At 37.3% G+C, this 22,867-nt stretch overlaps 1 protein-coding gene across 9 annotated transcripts in view; it reads left to right on the forward strand.

Moving 5' to 3' along the window:
• mybpc1 (myosin binding protein C1) overlaps window positions 1-21,338 on the forward strand; it is a 44,779-nt gene extending 23,441 nt beyond the window's left edge. For 7 of the 9 annotated variants that reach the window (XM_007895378.2, XM_007895379.2, XM_042334948.1 and 4 more), the window contains 17 exons: window positions 625-730; window positions 1,731-1,891; window positions 2,348-2,513; window positions 3,912-4,018; window positions 5,320-5,459; window positions 6,297-6,456; window positions 6,960-7,064; window positions 7,541-7,729; window positions 7,923-8,057; window positions 8,754-8,921; window positions 9,887-9,975; window positions 10,842-11,037; window positions 12,232-12,371; window positions 13,266-13,425; window positions 14,072-14,208; window positions 15,090-15,276; window positions 21,224-21,338. In XM_007895378.2, coding sequence (XP_007893569.1) covers window positions 625-730; window positions 1,731-1,891; window positions 2,348-2,513; window positions 3,912-4,018; window positions 5,320-5,459; window positions 6,297-6,456; window positions 6,960-7,064; window positions 7,541-7,729; window positions 7,923-8,057; window positions 8,754-8,921; window positions 9,887-9,975; window positions 10,842-11,037; window positions 12,232-12,371; window positions 13,266-13,425; window positions 14,072-14,208; window positions 15,090-15,276; window positions 21,224-21,309 — 2,432 coding nt within the window. In that variant the 3' untranslated portion in view covers window positions 21,310-21,338. Of the gene's footprint in view, window positions 1-624; window positions 731-1,730; window positions 1,892-2,347; window positions 2,514-3,911; window positions 4,019-5,319; window positions 5,460-6,296; window positions 6,457-6,959; window positions 7,065-7,540; window positions 7,730-7,922; window positions 8,058-8,753; window positions 8,922-9,886; window positions 9,976-10,841; window positions 11,038-12,231; window positions 12,372-13,265; window positions 13,426-14,071; window positions 14,209-15,089; window positions 15,277-18,543; window positions 18,583-19,863; window positions 20,785-21,223 lie in introns of those variants that run through there. The other 2 variants (XM_042334950.1, XM_042334951.1) reach the window with 2 other exon arrangements.
• Window positions 21,339-22,867: the final 1,529 nt, after the last annotated feature.

The raw sequence follows: 22,867 nt of genomic DNA on the forward strand, positions 1-22,867 counted from the left end.
ACAAACACACCACTGCAATATAGACACAGCATCTTATAGTATAACTACAGAGAGTATGAATGGAGTCCAGCTCCATTCTCCAATGTTTCTTTAAACGTTCTTACATCAAAAAACTTTTTTGGGGGCCATCATTTTATCACGATCCCACTAGCCTCCTGTTAACCCTACAATCAAAAGCCTTAACAGATAGGGTGGTCCAAGATGGACAAGCAACAGGAGAGCATGCCTTACAGCGCTATCAATGGCAAGCTGTGCAGTTTCAGCTGGTTAGACTCCAGCAGTTACCCCAACCCACACTCTGGGGTCCCCAAGCCTTGGCTCTTGCCAACTTGCGCCTAATACTTTCCGGAATTAGGTAAACAGGAGGCATCCCTCCAGGGAGAGAGTGCGCATTCCAACAATCTATCTCTGGAATTTCCATGTGTAGATGGATGCATGGAAATCTCACCTTGGTTTGGATACTCTTAAGCATGGTGATGGGTTTCTGGATGTGTCAGACACACGGCTGACCAAACTTTTTTTTATTAAAGATACAGTCATGACAAACTAACAGTGAATTATAGCTTTTACCTAATTCAACACATTCTGCAGCTTGAATGCCTTTCAATGTGTCTGTTGCTACAGAGCCTCCAGTTTTAATCAGTCGTGAGCTGGAAGATCTAAATGAGCTGGTTGGTGAGAGGGTGCAATTAGAATGTGAAGTTTCAGAAGAAAATGCCAACGTGAAATGGTATGAAAACTTCCCTTCAAAGTCTTGGCTTTCATTCTTAATAAATAGAGTGATTCAACAATCACTATCAAGAGTTAACACATAAACAGTGGTTATTCCCTAACCAAGGCTGCAACCAATTGTAGGAGCTGATTGCTGTTCAGGTTCAGATCAGCTAGGAATGTTGCAAATGCTTGAAAAGGGATTGGAATAATCTGTCTCAAGTGAATGTTATCAGTATTATAAAGACTATGCAGAAATATTATTAGAGATCATACACATTAGGCTATGGTAGGAAAATAATGGAGTGTTGGGAGTCCCCACAACAAACTAGGACTGCAGGTATGAGTGACGAGCAGTTGCAAGTAGTTAACTTTCTTTAATACACCATTGTCTTCCATGGATTTTTCATGTCTTACACAAATTTGACTGTGATGGTTTATTTAACATAAAAACACTACAAGTTTAAGAATAAGGCTATTCATTAACGACCTATTCTGTGTAGAGATGGAATAAGTGTTGAATTAATAATACATTGATGTGGAGATGGTTCACAAGTAAAACCCTACTCTTTGACCCTGTCTTTGGTCACTTTCCTATCCCTCCCCTCCCCGCCCTCCACCCTCCTGATCTCAACCACTAGCTCGGGTGTGGATCTCTGACTGTCCAGACTCTGGGTCAGACTCTTCCACTGTCAAGCACTCCGGGACACTACCCTGTGTGAAGGCCGCTATATAAATGCAAGTTGTTGAGATGCAGTAAGTCCACTGTTGACATTGGAAAGCTTCATTAAAGAGAAAGTGGGGAGAAGCAGACAATGATCAGGATAGACAAAGCGGCAAGAATGAAAGAGATATAAGTAAATAGGAGACAAGTGATCTGGAAGAGAAAGAAAGAGATCATAAGAGAAGAGAATAATTGTTGGTGAGTAGGTAGGATTTGGGAAATATGTTATATTTGGTCTAGTTGACTTCAATACCCATTTTTAACATTACAGTTTGTCATATTTATATCACAATAGGTATAAAAATGGAATTGAAATTTCTAATTCAAACAAATACCGCATCAAAGCTGAAGGGACAAAACACTATCTCATCATCCCTGAAGCAACAAAGGCAGATTCGGGATCATATTCCGTGAAGACTACCGGTGGCCAATCTACAGGAGTCCTTAAAGTTGATTGTATGTATAACCTCCTTCTCAATACTGTGCCTACAAAAGCTTTGCAGTGTGAGTTTATATCTCTGTGAAAGAGCAACTCAACCTAGAAAGGACCTACTACTGGTTTCAATCTGGTCTTCACATCTGAGATCCAGAATTCCATTATCAGTGGAAACGTCTGTGAAACCATGCTACAGAGAATAGTGTTAGGAAATTTTGCTTTATCACATCTAGTTGGGCATATATGATGTGAGAAATTTTGAATATATTATTAAATTGACCCCTTTATTTGGGAAACAAACAAATCCCTTCTCAGCTGTAACATTGATTAATATAAGGTTCATAAGTAAATTGTTAACTGAAGTTAATCGATTGCTATGATATTTCTTTCACATTAAGCTAACAGTGAAGTAGCCAAATAATGTGTATGTACTCCGCATGAGGTGGAAGTTGTGACTTAATCTATTTTCTTCCCAGTGAAACCCTTGAAGATATTACAAAATCTATCTGACCAAATAGTCAGATCCGGTAAAGAAGGAGTTTTTCAATGTGAATTATCAGAGGCCAGCATCACTGGAAAGTGGTATAAAAATGGTCAACTGGTCACTCCCAGTGAGCACGTGAAGATATCTCACAGAGGAAAGTAAGCATAAATGACATATACTGTAGTATCAACATTCAAAAGGTGTCTCCACAATTCAGATGCTGCTTTTAGTAAAGGCTGACACATATGCTTGTGTGACACATTTCCTGCAGTGTCATGCAGACACTACATTTGTCATTCATAAATAGTGTGGAGCATGTAAGGCTATGTTCAGGGTCATGCACTAACTTGAAGGTATGTCAGAATATGCAGGGACCATTAATAGTTATTTATGAATGAACTTGTTACTGAAATAACAAAGGCAGTTCAGAAATAGTCTGTAAAACTAAGCATGTAGTTTCCACACTGACCCTGGAAAGTGATGTTTTACAAATAAAACTGGGAAAGTGTGAATTTCATAATCCAACTAAAATGATCAGCAGGATAAAAGAAGCAATTAAGTATTTTTTTTCCTTTGAATGAAAATCTTCCTGCATAAAATCTTGCATTTTTTACCTTTGAAAAGTAAACCATGTTCCACTAATCTGAGTTAATTATTAATTTCTGATGTTAGGTTAAGTTCGATTATTACTGCTGTTTGGATCATTGCGCAAGCAAGAGTTTGTGTGTCCATATTGAGCAATTAGTGTTGGCCAATGTCATTAGATTTGCGGTGTTTTACATCCAAAAACTTGGACGCCACATTATTAGAATAGCTCCACAAAAAGATGGCCAAGCTCTCTCAAGACATACACCCTCCAATGGAGCTCACTCTGTAAGCAACTGCATGGAAAACCCACATCTTTACATGTTATAGGATATTCTCTTTATTCACTGTCCCTTTTTCTAAAAAAAGAGTTTTAATTATGTAAAATTCTCCCTTTGAGTAGAGGATACCAAAATGTAAAAAAAACAGAGAAACCTTGATTTTAATGTGAATCGATCGCTCTGTTTTGCATCTTAGGTAGTGTTTCTTTCAAAAAACACATCAAGTTCATAACTTACTATGGTAATATAAACTATTGAATAGTAGATGTTTGAGTGAATAATAATGTGTAAGCAGCCCTAGTTTATATAGGTAGAAATCCCATATATACATATTGATTTATCCAAAGAGTGCCTGTTTTTGGATAGATCTTTTGTTCCTCCTATTTCAATGAATCATTGCATTCTAGTGAGCTGAACTCACAGATAAAGAGTTCCTGATAATGAAGAACAGTAGTTGCCAGACATTACAAATGTAGTTGGTTAATTAGCATCTGCTGTCACAATTGCAACTTTCTAACATCAGGCCACACTGATTATTCACATATCATTATGTGAAAGTAGTTCACAAACAAAATAAAATGATTATTGTTTGCAACCACTGCAGTTTTGAAATTCCTGAATTTCTCACGTTGTATGGCAGTAGTATGGAAAAGCGGCAAAATACTAACTCGTGGTGTTTTCTGACCAAAGAGTTCACAAGCTGATAATAGACAAGGTGGCAATGGATGATGACGGTGACTACACTTTCATCCCTGAAGGTTACTCAACGCAATTGTCAGCTAATCTTCGTATGATTGGTGAGTTACTCGTGAGAGCCAATACAGTAAAACTCGCAGCAAAAAATCTGATCTGTATATATCATATAATTGCCTAAGTCATACATCTGCTCAAGTCACAAAAACATAAGAAATGCTGGACGAAAAAAGATCAAGGTCCATCTAGTTTGCTTGCACATATGTCCCGAACTACCTATCCCGTAACGTTATTTCCTAAAAGAAAACTAATCTAATCTGTGTTTGAAAGTCCCGTTGAATTTCCTATTATTTATAAATTTCACACAACTCATACTTTACACAAATCATATTACATGTGTGGTCCCAACCGATATGACTTGTGTGAAGTTTACTGTACAACTGAACAGCAGGACAGTAATATCAGATATTTGCTTGCAAAAATTATCAATTGTTACGAACCAAGTGTTGAATGTAATTCTGTATTACTTTGGAGAACAGTTACCACTCTGTTACCATGTTTCTTGGTCATTCACTACACATTGCAGTACATCCTGTGAAACGCTTTAAAATGACTTGGAAGGCGCTATATCAGATGCAAGGATTATTACTCCTTGTAATGAGAATTATCCCACACACTGATGCTTCCTTCATGCTTTTCACTTTCCCACATGCACAATTATAGAATTCAAGAACTTAGAGCACAGTAGGTCATTGGTCCACTGTATCAGTGCCGGCTCGTTCAAAAAAACTAATCTATTCAGTCCCATTTCCCTGCCTTTCCCCAGACCCCCAGCAAATTACTCCTTTTTTGGAAATTTACGTAGCTCTCTCTTGAAAGCTAGTATTCCCTGTTCCCAGGAGTGCATTCCACATCAAACACTTCCTTATGTAAAATTAAGTCTTGTGCACTGTAAAGTTCTTTTCATGATATTACATGCTGTATTCTTTTCTGCTAAATAGATTCTCATAGTTTAGAAAAGACAAAAATACTGCAGATGCTGCAAATCTGAAATAGAAACAGAAGTTGCCGGGAACATTCAGCAGGTCATGTAGCATCTATGGAGAGAGGAAAATAAGTTAACGTTTCAGCTCAATGACCTTTCGTCAAAACTGGGGGATGTTGGAAGTGAACAGATTATAAGGACAAGCAGAGAAGGGGGCCGGGAAAGAAAGATAAAGGAAAAACCTGCTGAGTATTGCCAGTGACTTCTGTTTTTTTATTTCTCATAGTTTATGTTTGATGTGATATAAGGTGTGCAAATGGATTAGAAACTATCACACAAATTACATTCTTTAAAGTCAAGGGATGCTCTGATTCACCTCTAAGAATTTGTAAGGTTAGATATTTATATTTCTTCTCCTAGATGCTCCAAAGCTCCACCTTGACAATATTCCCAAGCCACCGGAAAACTTTATAACAGTCGTGGCTGGCAACAAGCTCAGAGTGGAGATACCTGTCACAGGAGAACCAGCACCAAGAATTGTCTGGATGAAAGGTGAAAAGGTAAATTTTCCACCTCTGATTGATGCTAGAGGCATTCGACTTCAAATGCAAGGATTATTTTATTGAATAATTGCTAACTAAATATAACTGCGTATTTTATTAATTTGTCTAGAACAAGCATAATGTACTCAAATGCACTCCAGAATTCAGTGTCATCTACCCTGGCTACACTTATTGAACAAGTAAAGAAAGGAAACTATTATCAAGCATTGTACATTACATGACTGAGTAAGAAGACAGAGGGTATTGCAACACAGCAACAGGTTACAAAACAACACAGTGAGCTCAACTCTATAAATAATAGCACTACAAGCCATAAATCCTTGTAAATAACGGCATTCAGACATATTAAGGGAAATAGTGTAGCTCCTTTAAAAAGTTTTCACCTTTAATAAGTGGGTTTTAGTTGCAACACGTAAAAGTCAGAAGAAATGAATTAGAAATACAATTTAAAATATTACGGTCTGTATGATATTCCTAATTTGCAGTATTTGCAAAAGGATTAGTAAATAATAGTGACTCTTGTATGTGTCATAAGCAAATATCTACAACTCTAGTAAGACATGTAAGCAATTTGACATGTTTTAATTTGTGTGATGTCAGCATCAAACCATTCATTCATACTGAAAAGTAACATGAGCTAAGATATCCCAATTAATTCCAATTAGATGTCACAAGTGAATGACGCCATTGAAAATGGCATTTTAACAACAATGAATGTGGAAGCCCAATTCAGTACCACTTGCCGTTAATCTTGTGCCACATTCAAACTTGGATACAAAGAGGTTTTCTTTCTGATTAATTTTTTCTTTTATATATTTTCTATATTATGTGAAGGTGATTTTGGACACAGGCAGTAGAGTGAAAGCTGAATCTTTCCCTGATCACACCTCATTGACGATTGAATCAGCTGAGAAAGACGATTCAGGAACATACAACATTGTAGTACAGAACGAAGCTGGCGAAGATACCGCTCAATTGAAAATAAAGGTAGTTGGTAAGTAACCTGGACAAACAGCAGATGCTGCTCAATCATGGCTATGAAAGTCTTTTCTCATCTTAGGAGTTCACTCTCCGTTGACTATATTAAAACTCTGCTCACTTGTGAGACCAGATTTTCTCTTAACTGGTTGCATCCTCTGTAGAGCAAAGCTATAACTGTAATACAGAGGATACAACATTGACTCTAGTTTGATTCATTTAAACCACAGTAAATCTAACCAAACAAGAGGAGAAGCCGTGAATGTATTACATGCAGTTGGGTTCACACACAAATTAAGTTCAGGAGTGGTGGATGGCAGGAAGGATAAGGATAGGAGGGTGACCGAAGGTACGGTCCAACAGGAGGGTCTTGAGACATGCCTTGAAGGAGGTGAGTGAGGGGGAGCGGTAAATGTCATCATATTATTATATTATCAGACAGATTGCATTATCAAAGCTTATAGAAAACGAAGAGTTCCTTTTAGCACTAATGCAGGATTGTGATGTTGTTTCCGACAGATGCACCAGATCCACCTGCACCACCAGTAGTCAGTGATGTGGGAGGTGACTATTGCACAATGACATGGAACCCTCCAGATTACGATGGGAGCTCACCCATTTTAGGTATTGTCTGATTTCTCTACTCGCAGGCATTGCATCATCGTGGGGCAGATATTTGATCGGGGGGGGGGGAGGAGATTTACTCGATTTATGCAGCATTTTTACATCATCCAGAATTCGGCAAATTCTTAAATACAGTACAACCTTAACTTTGAAAACAGTTTTCTGCAAGTTCTTTCAAGGAACTGTAGCAAAGCAACTTGAACCTTTACTCAAAGGTTTCAAGACTGTTTTTTGTTTGCAAGTGTGCACCAACAAGATCTCACAGGAAGCCAGGGAATGAATGATTCAATTAATCTGGAGATTTATTGTTCAGGACACTGGGAAAATTCCCTTCTTTTCGAACACTGCATAAGTAGTTCAATAAGTGAGGTGTAATCAGGCATATAGTATATCAGTCTGGTGCAACAGGAGTTCAACGATAAATTGGTGGTATGAGTATTATAGTATGTTAAAGTGCCATCCTCTATTCCATTTAGGTTACATCATTGAAAGAAAGAAGAAACAAAGCTCTCGTTGGATGAGACTGAACTTTGATCTAACCAAAGACCTGGTGTTTGAACCCAAGAACATGATTGAAGGCATTTCATATGAAGTACGTGTGTTTGCTGTCAACGCTATAGGAATGTCTAAGCCCAGTGAGCCTTCAAAGTCTTTTGTCCCACTTGGTAAGTTTAAATCCAGATGCTGTATTCCTTGTTCTCTGTCCTCGCAACTTTCTCTAGCCCTTTCATGAAAATGTTGGGTTTTGGTTCTGTGGGTACTCCAGCCTTCAACCAAGTGGCCTTTCTTCAGGTACAAGCTGTAAACCTCATTGGTACAATTTAAAAAGAAATGTAAATACTTCTGTGTTTTCTCTAGCTCCGACCAGTGAGCCCACACTGCTCGTATGTGATGGGGTCACAGACAGCACCGTATCACTCAAGTGGCGGCCTCCTGAACGTATTGGAGCTGCAGGCTTAGATGGCTATGCTATTGAATACTGCTTTGAAGGAAGTACGTCGCTGATTTTTCTTTGACAAATGCAATTAAGGGGATAGTGTGTAAAAATGGTGAATTATGTTGAACAATGATGGCCAGAAGTGGCCCTCTGAACATCAGACCAGTCCAGGCGAGTCTGTTCCAAATCAATACCTTGTTTTCAATCGCTAAGAGAGTGATGATGCCCAAGGTATGGCCAAAATGAAGAAATGTTAAATCAGGAAATATTGTATTTGGTTGATTGATCAAAAAGGTTGGCCACTACTAGAATAAAGCGACACTAAGCACAGTTTAAGCAGCAGGGTCAACAACATTATGGATCACAGAGGCTGAAACCATTCAAATGGTACCTACGTCACAACTTTGCACAGATTCGCTCCCTTTGACGAAATACATCAAAATACTAAACAGAGTATGGGAAAGAAAGGAAAAAAATATCCAAATACATCAATATTATAAGGGTATTAATATTATGGAACAAAAGCATTCCGAGAGCATTCTGAATAATAGTACAGCTTACTTTCTGAGTTAGATAGATAGATATTTGTTAGGTCAGCGTATTAAGGGGTATGGGGTAGGGGCAGATAACTGGACTTGAGGTACAGATCAGCCATGATCTTATAAAATGGCGGAGCAGGCTTGAGGGACCGAATAGTCTACTCCTGTTTCTATGAGTTACAATTAAAAATGCATTGTGTTTCTTCTTTACAGCGGATGAGTGGATAAGATCAAATGATGAGCTGATAGAACCGACGAAGTACACAATAACTGGCCTGCCAACTGGGAAGAAAATCCAAGTGAGAGTCAAGGCCGTAAATGCCGCTGGTGAAAGTTTGCCTAATACAATATCCCAGTCTATTTTAGTTAGAGAAGTTGTGGGTAAGAAGTTTTTTTTCTCTTTGTACAGAAATAATTTTTCTAAAATAATAATATCAATAATTATTCTGACATTTGATATAGTGATGGGTGGATATCCCAAAGCGCTTCACAAGATATCCTGTAAAGTGTAACGACTGCTTTTCTAGGTGAATATCGGCAAAATCAATCTACAGAAATCTATGGTCAACTTGTAATATAGTAACTTGCACGCAGTGTATGAGCTAACTAATTGATGATACACCTAAGTTCTGGTTATTTTCTAGTTTGGGTGTATAAGCAGTTGTCTAAGTATCAATAGTGTTAGTTCCTTACTAATTTATATTATTTATTTTTTTATTTCTATGAACTTCTGGTTTTATGCACAATTTGAAATGAAATAAAACAGCGAATATTTATATCACTCAGTAAACCAATTTAGTTCTTGCTGAAATCAGAGTTGCTTTTTATTTTGAAAAATTAAATATTCCCCTCCCCCAGGAGACACACAAATCCTATAGACTTTAGTCAGAGAAGTGAACTGGATACGTGTATACAATGATGTCTCTTCACAGTAATACTAAGAAATATGCATCCACACTCTCTAAGGGGCCAATCTCCATTTGTCATGTCACTTATGGGCTAAGGTGACCTTGGATTGTACATTTGCAATGTGGAAAATTCCATTACATATGCACACCACTAAGCATTGTAAATTTAACAAGTGGAGAATACCACATGGTCCTAAATTTACTGACACGGATAGGATCTCCCTGAAGATTTCAATTACAAACAAGGCTCGTGTCCAATGCTCTCGGCCAATCCTTTTTACTATCTTGAGGATGCTTTTCATTCCCTAATGACAGTTTTTGAAATTCCCGTAGCTGCAAGCAGTTATCTATAGACTATGTTATTAAAAAGCCATGCTGTTATAACACAGTGAATTGCTGTGCAATTCCACTGAAATACTCTTCCCTTTTGCTTTCCAGAACCTCCTAAAATCCGTCTCCCTCGTCAGCTGAAGCAAACCTTCATCCGAAAAGTTGGAGAAGTTGTGAATCTGCTGATACCTTTCCAGGTAGGGTGTCTATGTGGTTCAACAGGCTTAACATGCTGCATAAATGTAGATTTAAACATGACACTGAAAGTTACAGCAAAGTAGTTTTATTTTCCCAATGTGTACATTTTAAAACGTATTTTTATACAGGGAGTATTCAAAGTTAGGTTTTTCTTGAGCACCTGCTGTTCAGGCCATTTACAAATCTATATAAAAAAGTATAGGTGAGAAACATCTGTTTTGTCCATTTATCTCATCTTTACAATAGATCATGTTCACTCATTTGTGTTGTGAAGGTAGTAAGGAACTACCAAGAATAGCTTTCAGTTTAAAGCTGAGCAACATTTCTCAATAATGCCTGAAGGTACTCAAAAGAAGCTCTGGGATGTTCATATCATATTAAATAATAATTAAAAGATTGATATAGCACCTTATCATGTCATCGAAATGCCTCAAAACACTTTACAGGGTACATTATAGAGTGTAGTGACTCTCTCGGGCGAACATTACAACTGGAAATACTTGACACACAGCTGCAAATTTTCATTATCCCAACAAACCAAGAACTACTGTGCTAAAACTGAGTATTTCATTAGTCTAAATTCAGTTCCAATCATAACCAAATATTCATTGAGCTCTAGGTGAAATAAATTGCTTGACACAATGGTGAATACTTTGATCAGGGTCAATTTCATGTTTTTACTATTCTACTAAAAAAAATCTCATTCTAAGTGCATACAAAAGTTAGTAAATTTACCAACAAGTATAAAATAATGTTTGCTGTTAAGGTTGTAAACCAGGAAAGAAGAAAACTCTTCCACCTCCAGTATGAAAGTATATGGACATACAGTACTTTACAACTAATTACATAATAATTTAATTAATAGGGTAAACCAAGACCAAAAGTTATCTGGAAAAAGGATGGAGAGCCCTTGGATTTAACCAAAGTCAGTATCCGTAACACTGAATCAGATACTGTGATATTCATCCGTAAAGCAGAGCGGAGTCACTCTGGCAGATATGAACTAATAGTTCAAGTGGAGAACCTTGAGGACAAGGCCAGATTGGACATTCAGATAGTGGGTAAGTAAACCATTATTACTTTTTTTAGTACATTGCAATGTCCTGAGACCTATTACAAGTAACCCTCACAACATGATAAGCCAAATCTACACTGAAAATGACATTATTCTATCAAGTGGAATTGAGCCTGGAATATGGAATTGAGCCAATGCAATTATTTTAACACAAGCTGTATTATCGCTGCTTTAATGACTCAGCTGATACAACGTCACTTGGAGTAGTACTGTCATCCAGACCAGAGATTCCTACATTTAACCTTCCACATCTCCCACGAGGCCTGAGTCTGCTGATCTTAGGCAAGGCAGGAATAGGAGTCCTGCAATTTGTCTCAGGATCCTGAGCGAGGGAAGAAAACTTCAATCATGTTTCTGTTCTTAATTACCACCAGCAGAGGGAAGTGCAGGTATACAGATGTCTGGTAAAGTCGGCATTAGACTTGGTTTTGACTTCCTTCACCAATGAATAGGTTACCTACTCTGTCTCGGTTCACACATGAAAAATAACTGCATGTATACCGTGCTGGAAGTCAATCAGGGATGGATGGAAGGAGCAAGGGAAGGAGGGAGGATGAGTCTCTGACTTCTATTATTAGAGAATTGGGTGAATCTAAGAGAACCTTGGAGTGGGTCTGGGGCTGGGTTGAATCTTAGATCTGTTGTATTAAGAGGTAGAGTGAACTTTGACCCATTTTGGAGAATTAGAGTGATTCTTGCAGAAGCCCCCAAATTTCTTATGATCTTAACCTTAGTTACATTTAATGACTGTGGGAAACTAGTTTCAGAATTAAGACTGATACAGGGTAAGTCAAAATGTGTGGATGAAATCTCCAATGGGGAATTTGGCAGACTGAGTATTATTTGTTGAATTCTCCTTTGATGCTTCCATTTGTTATACAGTAAAACTCTGTAGAAATCATATAATCGTCTGTCGTACATCTGCCCAAGTCCTGTTCAGTTTCCTATTATTTATAAGTTTCACATAACTCATACTTTGCACAAGTCATATTAAATGTATGGTCCCAACTTACATGACTTATGTGAGGTCTTCCTGTAATCTTAGATACAATTCTGTGTTGGTGACAGTGGAGAAGGCTGTTCTACCAGATAGGTGGAGGTGCAAGATCTTGTGGAGCAACCATGTTCAATCATTGGGGGAAAAAAAAGTAATGGTCATTCTCTATGCATATGTTTACAGAAAAACCTCAGCCACCACTGGTTGTGAAGATCATGGATGTGTGGGATGGTAATGTTGAATTGGCTTGGAATCCACCAAAGGACAATGGAAACGCTGAGATCGTTGGCTACACAATTCAGAAAGCTGATAAAAAGACTATGGTAAGTCTCAAATGAGGTAGTAATGGTGCAAACCTGCAACTTTTTTCATGCTCTTTGCTGGAGAGTTACATTTTGTAATTGGGAAAAGGTCAACTGTACAACAACGGCAACAACAACTTGTATTTATATAGTACCCTTCACGCAGGGTAGTGTTCTGGGGCGCTTTCAGTGGTGGAGTCTGACCCCGAGCCAGGGGAGGAGGGAGGGCAGAGGGGACCAAAAGCACGATCATAACTGTAGTTATGAATTCACAATTGGAAAAGAGGTGAAAAGTAAAATGTTTGAAATACTTGCCTAAATCAATATGATTTGAAGGAAGCTACACCATCCACAATGCTTTTGATCCAATATTTCCAATTCTAATGCCAAGAAAAACTTTATTTTGAGACATCTCAACGACATGATAAGGCGCTATATCAAATGCAAGGATTATTATTCTTCACTAATTATAGTGGGATATTTCAATCAGTGGCATAGGAGATCTGCAAGAGGTCACAGGAGCTGTCTGTTTTTTTCCCATCTAATCTTCACTAGAGCAAGAAAATATACAACCCAAACAAGACAATATTAAGCCCTTTTCTATTTGGGAGCAGACAATGGGACATACATGGTTTTCTAACAGACGAGAGTTATTTGATAGAATTTCTTTCACATTAGTACTTTGAGACGTCCTCCCAATGTGAAAGACTTTATAGAAACGTGTATTGTATTGCTCCAGTCTTGCACTGTGATAGGTTTGAGGAGAAATAATTGCATTAACTCCTTCTTCAAATAATTGTTTGCATTGTTATAAAGGCTCCTACATTTCTGCTGTGACACAAATTTAGGGAAAAAAAACTGTTTGATGGCATTTTTTAATACCTATGATGTTGATTTGATTGTTTCCCACTGTAGGAATGGTACACAATAGTGGAGCACTACCACAGAACCAACTGTGTCATAACTGATCTAATTGTAGGAAACGAATATTTCTTTCGAGTCTTTTCTGAAAACATGTGTGGTCTGAGCGATGATGCCACCAGGACGAAGGACGCTGCTTTGATCCGGAAAGAGGGTTTGTTTTTAAATACTTATATTACAATAAATCCTTTGCTCTGTATCATACGTCAGAGCTGACAATTACATTAACGTGTTTATTGCTGGATAAATCACAAATCTGTGTTTTAAGAATTGATAATTTTATATTTGCAAAATTCTACCACCTTCGCTTAACATTCTGGGTAGGAATTTCTATACAGGTCGCCACAAAAGTGATATGAAAACTGCTTTGTAGAAAAATATGAAGGATATTGATTTTAGTGGAAATGACTTACAGGGATTTGGGGAAAGAGCGGGTAGTGGGACTGATTGGGTAGCTCTTCCAAAGAGCTGGCACAGGCACCATGGGCAGAGTGGCCTCCTTCTGTGCTGTAATATTCTTTGAATCCACAATTTTTATATTATTTTATCAGGACACACTGAAAACACTGAATTAATCACTGTTATGTGCAGCGATTGTATTTACAGGGAACTGCAGAAGCTTTTTTGCTCCAGCATGGCCCCACAGTAAAACCATGAAATGGATATAACCAATCAAACTGGAGAATTGGCCCAAACCTTGAGATGCTTTTTCCATGGATTGATGTGTTCTATTCCCTTCGAACTTGTGCCGCTGCCTTATCCACTGTACGTGTCATTCTAATTCTGGTCATCTGTTATAGGTTTGGCCTTAAAGACCCCCAAGTACAATGAATATGACTTCACAGAGGCACCTAAATTTACCCATCCTTTGATCGACACTATAGCTGTGGCTGGATACAATGCTACACTGAACTGCAGTGTACGGGGAAATCCTAAGGTACTTGTATAGTTTGGAAGCTTAGGACAAAATCTCTATAACTTGCACATAATGCCTTTAGAATGTATGAACCTAATATTTTTAAGTTTCCGCTGTGATACATGTTTGTTTGATATTAAATACTGACAGATGACCTTTATCTCACTAATTATAAATGTTTTGCATTGGTTTGATCCATTTGCTTTCAATCCTATAAACCCTGCAACTCATTTGAAGAGAAAGCCTTGGAGAATAGCATTATGTTGCAATACACTGTAGAATAGAATTGCAGAAACATTATAGAACATTGCTGATGTCTTAAATATTGAATCCTTCATGGAATAATAATACAAATATTTGCAACTGCTGTGGACTTCTCAGCAGAGAATCTATGCCTCTGTTACTCATTCATACCTCTCCATCACTTGTGCCCTGATGTGATTCCGGGCGTCTCTGCTTATGCTAAGGAACATTGCCAGAGTTGCGATTTAGTAATGTTCTCACTCCATAACCGCTGTGAGCAAATGCAAGAGATTGATATTAAGAGACAACATCCACGGAGACAATTAAGTTCATAGTTTTAATAGAGCTTGCAGTTCTATCATCCACCCCCCCCCCCCCCCCACTTCCCTCTTCCTGTGCCTAATTGCAATTTGCCACTGCCTACAGTGGAAAATTGAAAGCTACGTCCATTAGGATTATGACCATTAACAGAATACATGTTAACAAGATGATCTACATAGGCCTGGAGTAAAAAGCACTGAATTGTTAACGCTGTTACTCTAACATCATGTAGTATAGCATCATGATATGCAGTGCTCGTTGATTTCATTTAATACGTTTGCAGATATCAATTGCAAACATTTGAAGAAATGTATTTCTGTTAATTTTGTTTTATTTAGCCTAAAATATTTTGGGCAAAGAACAGGATACAAATCGAGGGTGACCCTCGATACAGGATGTTCTGTAACCAAGGAGTCTGCACATTGGAGATTCGCAAACCCTGCCCATATGACGGCGGGTTATACACCTGTAAAGCTATTAATACCCTTGGTCAGGCTGAGGTGGACTGCAAGATGGAAGTCAAAGGTAAGAAAGCCAGCAAAGAGCAGCAATGTACATTTAAACAACTTTGTAAACATTTTAAAAGTGATTATAACTTTTCTCTCACCGTGACATATATTTCTCTCTATTCAATATTACTATTCAGAATGAGCTAAACCATAGAGTGCGTAACATTGTCATTATTTTCTGTAAATGGTAATGAATTCAGATAAGAGAAAAGTTTAAGCAAGTTATCAGTATTTATCAATTTTTATTTAGTGCGAAACCCATCCAACAATTTAAAGGAGAAATACATGACACAATTAAATATCCCTGAAATATCAGTAATTTGATATTTTGATACTGCCTCAACAATCTGTAAATAATTGTTTTACAGTTTTATTTCTTTCAATTATCTATTTTATTTCCTCTGGCATTCCCTAACACTAAAAGTTTTTAATGCAGTTTTTAATCAAGTCCAAAAACAGCAGCGGGAGAAAAATCTCCTAAGTCTAGAAGCAGAATTTTTTGTTTAAGCATTTAAGCCATGCATATTTTGTGAATTCTTGAATTTAACCTTAATTTTTAAGACAGTCCTCTGCAGGTTTGTTTAAAAACTCAGAAAAACGACTTGAAACAGACTGAACATAAGGTGGATGTCCCCCCTCCGCCCCCTCCAAATCTTGCTTTAGAAGAATGCAACACAAATTTTCTGTATCCCAAATTATTTCTTAGTTAAGAATTTGTGAAACATAAATACAATAAACACATTCAGTGGCGCTCCCTTTATTTGAAAAATCAAAAGCATAAGCTGGACATTTTTTATTAAAAATGGTATTTCATTGGCTAACAAATAGACATCTTATAAAGAAAATAATTGAACCCTGGATATAACCCATGTGATTGAGCATTTAACACAACTATATACTATAAACTTGAATACTGGGGCTGTCTCTCACTTGATCAATAAGTGATTTTGACCGTTCTCTAGTTGACTTGGGAGTCACCCCTCTAGCAATGTATACTTTGCTATTCATCACTGTTGTTCTTGATAAGGTTCAGGAAAGGAACAATACCTTTCTGAGAACAAGCTTTATAGATATTATAGCAATTTTTCATTAAAATGTATGATGGTGTGTGTGCGCGTGTGTGAGTGTGTGTTTGTGTGTGTGTTTACTGGCTCTTTTGTAGAACTGTCTTATAGATTTGCATTTCTCGGTGTTTTATTGTAAGATGAAATAGTTGGCTATTCTGAAAATGATTGTCTCTTGTTTGTTAATTGCACGATCGTCATGCAAGTTGGATGACTGCATTACTTCGCTGTTCATGCATGCATCAGGAAGCATGCGGGATATTTGATTTCTAGGGGTTCTGATCTTATGATATTGGCAGAACCAGTTACTTACTGAGATAAAGAAAGTTGTGTACACTGAGAGTGACGTAGTGATACTACATCAGGGTTCTTCCTTTACATACCTGAAACTTCAGGTTTAAGACCAATGTGCCTGTGTTGTATGTGTGATGCTTTTGAGCAATTTCGTCCTAATAAATTCTAATGTGACTGTGTCTGTGCTCAGTCATCCTTTGAAGGATGAATTACAGTATATACAGTTTTATAGCTACCATTATATCTATAGTTTGTCATAAATACAGTCAAAAAGATTTACATGTTGTGGCACATTGATTTCTAGCACTATCTGAACAGCATAGTACTGGTTATTACTTTAGTACTAATAGAGCACTACCATCTATACTGATGTAAGTCGCTACAGCTTTAGGAAATAAATCCAGTTTCAATTAGATAATATAGCTATCAATTCCATCTGCATATAAATTGTGATTATTATTCAGAGTCAGAGGATTTAATCAAACTCCTCTCAATCTTAGACCCAAAGTACATACACGCTCACACATTTTCAGGATAAACTTATCATCAGACCTATATTAAAAAAAAGTTTACTCTGCCTTTTTTTAAGATAAAGGCTTAGCACTGGGATGAACAGCCAGAGAAAGAAAGATGGAGTCCTGTAGTGCAATGGTTAATGTGCTTGCCTCACAAGCAAGAGGACCTGGGTTTGAGTCGATTAGTATGCTGTCGTTTTGCCTCTGAAACCTGGGTACAAATCAAATCGTCTTGTGAGCTAAAAGTTTCCTCTCAACTCCCTCTCTACTATTGGAGACCCAGGTGAAATACATACGACTACATTCATCCCACTTCCAAGTGAAACACACAAAACTACTTTCCAATCCAAATTAATAAACTCACTCTGAGTGTAGCCCACAAGAACAGCTAGTGTGGCGAGTGAGTTTCTAGTGTGGTAGTTTATTCCGCATCTTTCTGTGGTATGTCTGATCATAGGGTATTGATACTGGATGACAAAAAGTGAGAAACCCGACCATTATGAACACAAATACACTAAATATAAATAGCACAAGAATGGTACCAAACATAATTAGCATTTTCTATCAGCAACATTTAGAATTATTTTGAGTTGATTTCCTTTAGATTGTAGAATGCTTGCTGTCTGCACTTCTCACACCAGCGGGCTCGCAAATGACTCTAAGGTAGATGTCTCCATCACCTCTCCTCCATCCCTATGATCTTTAAATTGAAATATGCAATAAAAAGGTAAGTAGAGAAAATACAGATGGAGATTTATGGCGATCATAACACTTGTGATCCCTTTGTAACCCTTAAGAGGAAGAGTCAAAGCTCAATAATCAGGAAGGTTTTTTTAGTGGAGATATAAGGATGGATATTTTGCTTGACAAGTTAGAGAAAGCAGGGAGTATTTACACAGAATGTTTGCTCATGAGACGGAGTTGTGGAGTGCAGTCTTTCAAGCATGGTATCTGAAAAGAGTGGTTTTGATGGTCCAAATGATCTTTTCGTGTGTCATGTTTCTTAAGTTATTACGTTATGGTTTAACCTCTGTATAGACCAAAGCTATGTGTTATTCCTAAATTATATAAAAAGTTTATTCTCATTAACTGCATCCTTCTGACGCATCAACTATTAACGGTGACATTTTTGTGCTGTTATTTTAAATCTATTTTAACTTGTAGCACAGCTGTCTGTGTATAGTAGCACGTCTTTCACCTAGCATCAAGAGCATCTATTCTTAAATCTTAACTTTGCATCTCTTCTCTTTGCTGCTTCTATTTTTACTTAATGGTTGCTGGTGTGTCCCACATTATAAGCATTTACCCCCGGTTTAACTTAATGATTGCACCATTCTTATCTCCACAGTGGTGAGTGCTCACATTTCTACCTTCCTGAATCACAGTTTGTCTTTTTTTTCTTTTCTTCAGTCGCGCAATAAGGATTTGTGATTGTATATGTTCATCCAGGTAAGCTTTCATATGACCAAGCATATGAAGCTTATGTTTTGCATCATAAGCCATACTGAACACAATGGGCCTGATTTTCCTCTTGAAGTGTAAGTGCGAGATGTGTAATTATCTCAGAGCCTCCCTTTGTGCTTTGGTTTGGTGGTGGGTGTGGTACTGAAGGGTACTAAAAGCACACGTGAATCATAGCATATCCCAATGAGACAAGAGAGTGCTGGAAAGAAGTGTCCCTTGAATAGCAAGTAGCCAAACATGCTTAAACTCTCAACGTTACCTCTTTGTTAATATTAAAAAAAAGTTTTTAAAAATTTTGATCATTATTTTCGTATGTAAAGACATGATTTATTTTCTTGCCATTTCCTTCATGAAAAGTGCTTGGCAGACGGGTTTTATTTGAAGAAATAAGCAATGCCATGTTATTCTCTTCAATGCAATGTCATCATACACTATTTGATGTATTTTGATACGATTGACGTCGTGGTATTTCAAAGAGTATCTCTAAACCATAAAATGTTTGCCAAAATCTTTTTCTTAAAGTTTGTGCCTTTTTATAGACTTTTCTTTGTAATCCCCCTATTACTTGATTTCTGCAACTTCCCTGTAGAGGACATACAAAATAATAACCTGCCCCCATTTTAGCCTGTTAAGCCATGTGCTAGAAATCCCAGAGAGTGTACAAAGCACCATCATGTAGATTTCTGTTTGTACCATAACTGGTGACAAAGCAAGGACTTTGAGCTGCCACAATAGCATTTGCACTAAGAGGAAAATTGGTTTAAATATATTATGTCATTGAGTATGGCAAGGCCTTCATTGTTAGCTATAATGACGTATTTGATAATAGAACTTCATGATAATATCATCATTTAAAGCTTTCATAATGTTTAACTGAAACTAATGCTGATGTGTATCACTTGTAATCGGATTGTCTACAGAAAACTAATGGAAATTTTGAGGAATATCCATATCACAATGAAACGTAGTTGGAATCTGAAATATTTAGCAGTTGCTCTCAGTAAGGTGGTGAACCCTTTCAACTCGCATGCTCTGTTCAAATTTCATTTCAGTTCTGATATAGGGGTACCTTTAATATGTCGGCTTTAAAGCATTGCACTAGATACTTTCCTAGGATCTAGTCTAGCATTAATAACCTGTAGAAGTTACCACCAGTAGAGGAGATCCTAATGCTAAGATCAGTCAACTCTGTCCCCTTCAGTCACTCTATTGTACAGTACAACAAAATAATTCTGAAATGCTTCAACATGTTTATCTTGATATCAGATACATCAAGGCAGAAACCACGAAGGGATATGAAGATCACAAGGATTTTGCATACTTTAGTCACATGTAATATTATAGATATGTAACCCACCAAGTGAAATAGAAAAATTCTATCGATTCTATTTTCCATCTTACTTCAATCCATTACACTTAAAAATTGCAATACATTTAGGAATACAGTGGGAAATGATTTATCTGAACAGTATTTATCTGAACTGACCAGTTATACAAAGCCAGTTGCAGTTGCCAACAAGTCCTGAATGTATAATTTGGTTAATCGTGCTGGATATTAGTTTCTGGTCTGGACAAATTCTAGAAATCTATAGCAGGTCAATCAGCATCAGAAAGGGAAAGGTAGATTACTGTTTCCAGCAAACCATTCTGAACAGGTTACCTCCTCTTCTGTTAGAGATTCTGATTGACTGGCAGTGGATTTCGAGCATTTGTTTCTAGTTTTGTTTCAGAATTCCCACATCTGCAATTTTTCTCATTTTCATTTTAAGGTATTATATAATGAGGTATAGCACTGTCATTAATTTGGAATTTTTTTCCCCCCCTAACTGTTCAGATAAGCAATGCTCCATTGTCTTCTATTCATGTTATTCTATTCGGCACATTATTCATACGTTTACAAGAACAAGGATTTTTGCTTCAAGTCTGCTTTAATTTACGGACGCAAGTTGAAGTCTAAAATGATTCCTACTTGGTGGACTTAAAATGATGACAACTGGTAACGGAACATAGTAGATTACTTTGTGGGATTCGTAAGTTGATCAAATCCTTCAGATAACTGGTTGTGTGTCACACTGACCCACTGGAACGCGACTTGGATGCCTATCTCCTCCTTCCTTCAACTACAGTCCAGCTACAGTAAGCTGGACCTGGGTTAGATTCCTGGACAGGGTATAATGTTAGGCAAGTTTCCTTACTCCACATGGCTCTGTTTAACCTAAGAATAAGTAGGAACCCGGTTGTTAGTCGATTGGCAGATCGCTTTCCCGAGGATGACAATCCCTTCAAAAATAATTTTTAAAAAATTATAATAATTTGGTCACTCAATCCACAACTGTTTGTCAAACACTGCCATGCACAATTGGCTGTTGTGTCTCGCCCACAAAAATGTGTGAATCCCAGTAAATCAGACCTCAATATGCAGAAACAGATGTAAATCGTGAAATGATCCAAAGTTCACAAGTTAGTAAAAGTGTAAATGGTTTTGTTTCGGAAAATTGCTAACTAAATTGAAACGTTGATTAATTAAAATTGTTAATGTTTGTATTAGTTCAACAGCGTTGCCGAATTACTTTCCACGATCAACCATGCACTTTCGAATATTAATGCTTGTTTTCATATTGTTTAGGTGGCTTTACCTTTCAGGAGCTCTTGATTCAGGGAGTGCCTCTCAGTATCATAGACTCATACATAGGTTCACAGAATTTTGGCTGAGAAAAAATGACGGCCACAAGGATGTGCTTCGAACTCACTGCATTGCAAGCTGTTCCCTGCCTCTGTGTTCTGATACCAGAATGTGCTTCCAGTTCTCCATTAGGGCTTGATAGAACTTGAAGGCATACAATGTGTGTACAATGTTAGTGTGGAATATACTGGGCTTTGGATGAGGACTGTGTACTGACATTTAATGGGATGCAGGTATTAAGTGCCAATTATACCTGTGTTTGCATCTTTGTTAATTTAATGAAAACGCAATTGTTGTTCTCCACATATCAATAATTACATACTGAGCATTTTGATGATTGAATTTTGATGATTTTGCTTGTGTTTCTGCCATTTCCAATTACAAATAAGTACATTTAGTGAGCAATGCAATCACTAATACATGATATAATGTGCCAGGTTGATGTGTTATGTGTTACTGAATTATGATTGAGAATGTGTATTTTTCTTTTGTTGTATTGACAGTATAGCACAAGCCTCCCTCAGGCTATTCATTTCTACTAGTTTTGTCAGTAATTACTGATAATTATAAACTGTATGTGTTTAACATTATGAAGTGGCATTCTAAAACTGTGCATGCTTTACATTATCAAGGTCCATTCTGTTTTTAAATCAAAACGTTAAGCGTGATGACTGAGATTGTAGGTTAACACTGCTAAATGTGGTGGTTTGGGTTAAATGTAATAACTTTGTGTACTCTAGTCTAAGGTTTGATGTCTCCATTCTAGTTTGGCAAAAGGATTTTTGCTATGCACGGTCCCACAGTAAAGTTTGCACTTGTACCCAGTAATGATATTGTCGATCCTTGGTGAATTTGCCTGCATTCTCTATATTATTCTCCTCGGGCAATTGCAACAAACACCTTACATCTTAGTGTGAGATGGAAGAAAGTGCTTTGGAATATTCTGTAAGTTTTAAATTAAAGAAAGCAACTTACAACAAAATGGCAAGGAAGTCTTTTAAGTGCTGTATTACGCCTGTATCATCTGTGTTGCCTGTACTTCAAAATGAAAAATAAACCATCTAAGGTTATATTAAGATAATCACTCGTGTTTTATTATTATTAAATCATGCTAAGTTTATTACTAAGAAACCTATAGAACATGAAGCCTGTAGCTTATTGGTTAGGGCACTTGTCTCGCAAGTGAGAGGCCTCGGGTTTGATTCCCAGGCGGGGCATAACCTTAAGCAAGCTTCCTTACTCCAAACGTCAGTTTACCTCGCAGTGAGTGGGAACCCGGCTGTTAGTTAATTGGCAGATCGCTTGCAGCACTGCAAAGTAAATTAAAACACAATTCTATCCTCACAGTCACATTGTGGTGTGAGTCTTCGCTATGTTCATGCAATAGGTTTCGTGGTATTCAGTCAGAAGGTGTTAATAGGATGTAATCTACTTTAACCTAGATCAATAAACACAGGGCGTAGAGGATAGATTGGTCTGTATGAAACTGCTCACTCCTATTCAATTTCCCATCAGCGTCAACCATTTATTAGAGAAAAATAAATCATACGGAAATGACTTGGGAACAGCTGAAATGTGTCCCATTAA

Source organism: Callorhinchus milii, unplaced genomic scaffold (genome assembly GCF_018977255.1).
Source record: "Callorhinchus milii isolate IMCB2004 unplaced genomic scaffold, IMCB_Cmil_1.0 Scaffold5, whole genome shotgun sequence".
Classification (NCBI taxonomy): Eukaryota; Metazoa; Chordata; class Chondrichthyes; order Chimaeriformes; family Callorhinchidae; genus Callorhinchus; species Callorhinchus milii.